Source organism: Ranitomeya imitator, chromosome 1, assembly GCF_032444005.1.
Source record: "Ranitomeya imitator isolate aRanImi1 chromosome 1, aRanImi1.pri, whole genome shotgun sequence".
In the NCBI taxonomy this organism is placed as follows: Eukaryota; Metazoa; Chordata; class Amphibia; order Anura; family Dendrobatidae; genus Ranitomeya; species Ranitomeya imitator.
In genome coordinates, this window is record NC_091282.1 from 450,509,130 (window position 1) to 450,516,310 (window position 7,181).

Below are 7,181 nucleotides of genomic sequence, written 5' to 3' on the forward strand. Positions count from 1 at the left end.
CAAAAAAAAATAAAACTGCTGGTTTTTGTCCATTCTGCCTCCCAAAAATCAAATAGAAAGCGTTCAAAAAAGTAATGTGCCTGAAAATGGTACCATGAAAAACATCCACTCGTCTCACAAAAATCAAGCCCTCACATGACTCTGTGGGCCAAAATATGGAAATATGATAGTTCTCAAAATATGGTGATGCAAAGACTATTTTTTGCACTTCGAGTGTCTTCAGTGTGTGACAGCAGCCAAACATAAACCCGATATAAATCTGGTATCGCTGTAATCACACCGACCAGAAGAATAAAGTCGCCGTATCACTTACACCGCACGAGGAACGGCATAAAAAAAAATAACATCAATTCTTCACCTGCTATTGATTTTTTTCATTCTGCCTCCCAAAAATCGCAGTAAGGCTTGGCTCACATTTCACCTGCGCTGAGCGCTTACACTGGGGTTTCCGTGTAAATCTCTGAAATACGTGATTCAGACTTAACCTTGGTGGAAGATTCCCTATAATGAAGCAGTGTCCATCTTTTAAGGATTATTTTAACGTGCCATCAGCCACAGTTTTGTGCGCTTCTGAAAAGAACACATCTGAACAGAGGCCAGACGGAGTCCAGAGTAACTCTGATGCCTCATTATAGTGAATGGATCCCTTGGAGGTTTCATCTGAATAACGTCCGAGATTTAGACGGAAACCCCAAAGTAAGTGGTCAGTATAGAGCGCTGGATAACTGTGATCCCTAACATTATGTAAAATGGTCCCAATAAAAGTTTCAACTCAATCCTAAAAAGCCTTCACTGTTATCTGTTAACAGAAATATAGAGGGCTTCAGCAAATTCTCCGCTCCCAAATCCAAATGCCCCACTCCCTTGTGAGCCCAACCGTGTAGCTAAACCACATGTTGCTTCCACGTTTGGCATTTCTGAGGCGATGAGCCCACCTAACTTATAGGTGCATGCCTCCAGAAGTACGGGCTGGGCATAACGTACTAGTCACTACAACGTCAATTTTCACTCGGCAACATTCATTACTGCTCGTTTCTGGAAACTACCCAAGGAGTCAAAATAGTCACTACACCTGTAGATAAATTCCCCAGGGGGTATAGTTTCTAGAATGGTGTCACTTGAGGGGTGGAGTGATTCTGCTCTTCTAACAATTAGGGGCTCTGTATATGGAGTCTGCAAACTGTTCATCTGCGCTCTAGGAGGCAAATAACGCTCCGTTCCTCCCGAGTCTCTCCTTATGGCTAAGGTATTGCCACGTTCAGTAGAAAATGTGGGATGAATTTTGGTGCCAGTTTTACCCACTTCTTGGGTGAAAATGTAAAATCTGTGGCTAAAACAAAATTTTGTTGGGAAAAATGTGCTTTTCCAGTGGGTCATGGCACCAGCAAACCATAACCGTTAAATCTGGCGCTCGTTGCCTTCTGAACTTTGCACTGTGCCTGAAAAATATTTCCCGATTACATGTAGGTTATTGGCGCACTCAGGAAAAAATGGACCTCAGGTTGTTGTAAAAAAAAATCCTATTGGCCCTTAGAAAAAGTAAAAACTTGTGGCTAAAACCGCATTTTAGTGGTAAAAATGTAATTTATTCTTTCTTCACCACTCAGTGGTATAAAATTCTGTGAGCCCTCAAACCGTTCCAGCAAAATCTCCAATGTGGCGCCTCTTTCCTTCTGTGCTTTGCACTGTGCCTCATGCTTTTCTGTGCTTTGTACTGTGCACATATGGGGTATCATTGTACTCAGAAGAGATTGCACAACAAGCTGTATGGTTCAATTTCTCCTGTTACCCTTATGAAAATGTAAAATTTGGGGCCCAAAAAAAACATTTCTGTGGGGAAAATGTGATGTTATTATTTTCACATCTCAACGTTATAAACGTCTGTGAAGCACATGGAAGTTCAAGGTGCTCACCAGGCATCTAAGTACATTCCTTGAGGGGTTTAGTTTCCAAAATGGGGTCAGTTGTGGGGGGTTTCCTCTGTTTTGGCAGATCAGGAGCTGTCCAAATGGAACATGACCTCTGCTAATGATTCCTGTAAATTCTACATTTAAAAAAATCAAAGGGCGCTCCTTCCCTTCTAAACTCTGCCGTGTGCCCAAACAGTAATTTTCTCCCTCATATTGGGTATCTGCGTACTCAGGAGAAACTTCACAACAAATTTTATGGTGCAATTTCTCCTGTTACCATTATGAAAATGCAATATTTCGTGCTAAAAACATATTTGTGGGGAAAATTAGAATTTTTTTTTTTTCTGGCTTAACATTATAAACTTCTGTGAAGCACCTTCTCCCCACACATCTAGATCAGTTCCCCGATTGGTCTAGTTTCCAAAATGGGGTCACTTGTGGGTGATTTTCACTTTTTAGGCACATCAGAGGCTCTCCAAACATGACATGACGTCCACCAATTGTTCCAGCAAATTTTGCATTCAAAAAGTCAAATGGCGCTCCTTCCCTGCCAAGCTCTGCTCTGCCCTAAAACAGTGGTTTTCTCTTCCACATGGACTATCGGCATTCTCAGGAGATGTTGCATGATAAATTTTGGGGTCCATTTTTCCTGTTGCCCTTGTCAAAATAATAAAAAATTGGATCTGAAGTCATTTTTTTATGAAAAAAAAGTTAAATGTTCATTTTTTTTCACATTCCAAAAAATTCCAGTGAAGCACCTGAAGGGTAAATAAACTTCTTGAATGTGGTTTTGAGCACCTAGAGGCGTGCAGTTTTTAGAATGGTGTCAATTTTGGGTATTTTCTGTCATATACGCCCCTCTTAGTCACTTTAAATGTGATGTTGTCCCTTAAAAAAATTGTTTTGTAAATGTTGTAAAAATGAGAAATCGTTGGTCAACTTTTAACCCTTATAACTTCCTAACAAAAATAATGTTGGTTCCAAAATTGTGCTGATGTAAAGAAGACATGTGGGAAATGTTATTTATTAACTATTTTGTGTGATATCTCTTTGAATTAAGGGCATGAAAATTCAAAGTTGAAAAATTGTGAAATTTTCAAAATTTTTGTCAAATTTCCATTTTTTCCCCACAAATAAACGCAAGTCATATCAAAGAAATTTTACCACTAACATGAAGTACTGTATTTCACGACAGAACAGTGTTAGAATCAGATCTGTTGAAGCGTTCCAGAGTCATTACCTCATAAAGGGACAGTGGTCAGAATTGTAAAAATTGGCCCGGTCATTAACGTGCAAACCACCTTCGGGGGTAAAGGGGTTAATTTAAAAAAGCACAGAACATTAAGTAATCTATTCCAGTGTTTCTCAACTCAGTCTTCTGGTTCCCTCAACAGATAATGATTTCAGAATATCTTATTGAGCAAGGACCTGGAAATCCTGAAAACATGACCTGTTAGGGGTAGTATAAAAAAATTAGTATAAGGCTGCCATCACTCTAGCAGTATTTGGTCAGTATCTTAAATCAGTATTTGTAAGCCAAAACCAGGAGTGGGTGATAAATTCAGAAGTCGTGCATATGTTTCTATTATACTTTTCCTCTAATTGTTCCACTCCTGGTTTTGGCTTACAAATACTGATGTAAAATACTGACCAAATACTGCTAGTGTGACGGCAGCCTTAAAGGGAACCTGTCACCCCCGTTTTTTCAGATTGAGATATAAATACTGTTAAATAGGGCCTGTGCTGTGCGTTACTATAGTGTATGTAGTGTACCCTGATTCCCCATGTATGCTGAGAAATACATTACCAAAGTCGCCGTTTTCGCCTGTCAATCAGGCTGGTCAGGTCGGGTGGGCGTGTTCACAGCGCTCTTTTCTTCCCCAGCTTTCCGTTGGTGGCGTAGTGGTGTGCGCATGTCCAAGTTCCGAATTCCCTGCGCGCACGTGAAGACACAGCGCGCGATCTGCGCTGTCATCCCTTTCATCGGTGGGGGCGGCCGTCTTCCTGGGGCCACGCGTGCGCAGATAGAGTGCTCTGCTGCATGGGGCTTCAGGAAAATGGCCGCGGGATGCCGCGCGTGCGCAGAAGAGATCGCGGCAGCCATTTTCCCAAAGCCGAGTTTGCATCTGAAAAAACGGGGTGACAGGTTCCCTTTAATGTAACAGTTCTGACTTGTAACTTTTACTATAGAATGATCTCCATAGTAACAATACCAAAATAATAATGGAATTACTGTTTAATTTTCCATTCTACCCTCCTTTTCAATGCATTCTATAGTACTATAAATGGTGCCATGGTTTTCTGTTATTTGTGCAACTAATGGTTAATCTGTTGCTCTCTAGAGCTGCCTGCAGCGCTCATTCCGAGCTGAGGTTTACACTTGTCCAGCATGCCGCTATGACCTTGGAAAGACTTACAGTATGGTTCCAAATAAGGTCCTGCAGACTCTCCTTGACCAGTTTTTTCCTGGTTACAGCAAAGGCCGATGATTTGTTATGCATCCAGAGCATCTCTCTTTTTGACTTTTTATAAACAAAAATAGACATTCTTCTCAAATCACAAAAAAGAACGTGGACCAACAGGCACCATGGATCTCAAGCGCTACCTTTCTCCATGTCACCATGTCTTCAGCTCTCGGCGGTTTCAATATCCAAGGTAGTTTGCCTGCTAAGGCCACTGATTTGAAAGAACTTGTGCAGCATCCTTGCGATTACACCTGCTATTTTCTTGTTTTCATCTAACTACCTCAAGACAGAGACGAAAACATGGAGACGAAGAGATGAAACAATTGGTTATCTGATGTTCAGCAACACACTGCCTTCAGAAGTTGTGCCTGGTCCATTAGTAATCTTCGCTCCGGTGCCGAGAGGAGTCCACAGTGCGTTGCAGGGCAAAGGCTTGTCGTCACCTTTCAGTGTACACGAACAGCACTTAGTTACAACCAGATGTTAGACTAAAGAGCAGCAGATTCTTTGTAATCTTTTCCTTTCTTCCCAGTTACTGTTTTTTTACCCTCCTTTATTCTTCAGCAGAGCTGCTTATTTGTACATTACCGTGAGCTTCTTTCTGCTTCATAATTTTTACATTATGCAGTTTGACTACTAACTACTAATGAGAACAATATATATGCATTGTTGCTACATTAGTGTAACGTGATCTGTGTTTTAACTTTTTTTTTATTATTTGCTCTTAGAGTTAATCGCAACACTGTAGTGATTTTTCTTTTCTATACATTGTCACTTTTGTATTAGTTTACAAGCTGTATGCTGTAGTAGAGCCTTGTATCAGTGGTAATACAATCTGCAGAGCATTGATGATTATAGCTTGGCGAGGGTCTGAAATAGCTTCCTATTGTGATCTCAAATTTTATACACAGTATATTCCCTAAAATATACCTTATTAAATATTTTATGATTCAGACCCGTTGCTTATGTTTTTGGCTGACTGTTCTATGTCCTCTAACTTTTCTATGTATTTTTTTCTAAATAATGTTCCATTTTATATCATTTTTTTTATTATATAAGATTGTTTTTAATTGCTGACATAAAGTGGCTTGTGTCTCGTGTTTCTTCTGTTGATTAGTACTTAAGAACCAAAACCCTATATGGTAATTTATCCAGTTCTCTGATCATGTTTCTTAAGGTCCCCAAAACACCATAAAAAAAAACATTTTTTTCTCACTTTTGCCCATTCTGAGTTTTTGTCACACAAAAGGTGAAAACTTCACAGTGTGGCTGAGTAACCCATTTCTTGACCACCCTGTTTTTCAACTGTCTGGTGTAGGTTTAAAGTCTGCTGTGGCATCTTTTGATGTTGCTGTATTAATGCTCCAGTATTGCTGACAGCCAACAATCTGACCTACTTGTGAGAGGCAGCCGAGAAGACAGATACATATAATAACCACTTCTGTTTTCTCTCCCAGGATGTATGAGCACTATATAGTGAATAGAAGCATCAACATTAGTGATTTTTCTTTTTACTCCGTTGGTATGGCATATCTGCTGAGCTTAGCAAACCCTGATCAGTTCTGCAAGCTTGTTTTGCATTAACTGTGGCCTGTTACTACATATTGGTAGAAAATGCTTTTTATCTTCAGTGGTCTTTTATGATCTCTTCAGAGTCAAATAAATATATATATATATATATATATATATATATATATATATATATATATATATATATATATATATATATATAGTGGGGCAAAAAAGTATTTAGTCAGTCAGCAATAGTGTAAGTTCCACCACTTAAAAAGATGAGAAGCGTCTGTAATTTACATCATAGGTAGACCTCAACTATGGGAGACAAACTGAGAAAACAAAATCCAGAAAATCACATTGTCTGTTTTTTTAACATTTTATTTGCATATTATGGTGGAAAATAAGTATTTGGTCAGAAACAAACAATCAAGATTTCAGGCTCTCACAGACCTGTAACTTCTTCTTTAAGAGTCTCCTCTTTCCTCCACTCATTACCTGTAGTAATGGCACCTGTTTAAACTTGTTATCAGTATAAAAAGACACCTGTGCACACCCTCAAACAGTCTGACTCCAAACTCCACTATGGTGAAGACCAACGAGCTGTCAAAGAAACAAAATTGTAGCCCTGCACCAGGCTGGGAAGACTGAATCTGCAATAGCCAACCAGCTTGGAGTGAAAAAATCAACAGTGGGAGCAATAATTAGAAAATGGAAGACATACAAGACCACTGATATTCTCCCTCGATCTGGGGCTCCACGCAAAATCCCACTCCGTGGGGTCAGAATGATCACAAGAACGGTGAGCAAAAATCCCAGAACCACGCGGGGGGACCTAGTGAATGAACTGCAGAGAGCTGGCACAAATGTAACAAGGCCTTACCATAAGTAACACACTACGCCACCATGGACTCAGATCCTGCAGTGCCAGACGTGTCCCACTGCTTAAGCCAGTACATGTCTCGGCCCGTCTGAAGTTTGCTAGAGAGCATTTGGATGATCCAGATGGAGTTTTGGGAGAATGTCCTATGGTCTGATGAAAGCAAACTGGAACTGTTTGGTATAAACACAACTTGTCGTGTTTGGAGGAAAAAGAATACTGAGTTGCATCCATCAAACACCATACCTACTGTAAAGCATGGTGGTGGAAGCATCATGCTTTGGGGCTGTTTCTCTGCAAAGGGGCCAGGACGACTGATCCCGGTACATGAAAGAATGAATGGGGCCATGTATCGTGAGATTTTGAGTGCTAACCTCCTTCCATCAGCAAGGGCATTGAAGATGAAACGTGGCT

At 40.2% G+C, this 7,181-nt stretch overlaps 1 protein-coding gene across 1 annotated transcript in view; it reads left to right on the forward strand.

The window, feature by feature from the left end:
• Positions 1-5,330, forward strand: part of UHRF2 (ubiquitin like with PHD and ring finger domains 2) — a 133,208-nt gene extending 127,878 nt beyond the window's left edge. Inside the window, exon 16 of the mRNA XM_069764472.1 lies at positions 4,253-5,330. Coding sequence (XP_069620573.1) covers positions 4,253-4,399 — 147 coding nt within the window. The 3' untranslated portion in view covers positions 4,400-5,330. The remainder of the gene's footprint in view (positions 1-4,252) is intronic.
• Positions 5,331-7,181: the final 1,851 nt, after the last annotated feature.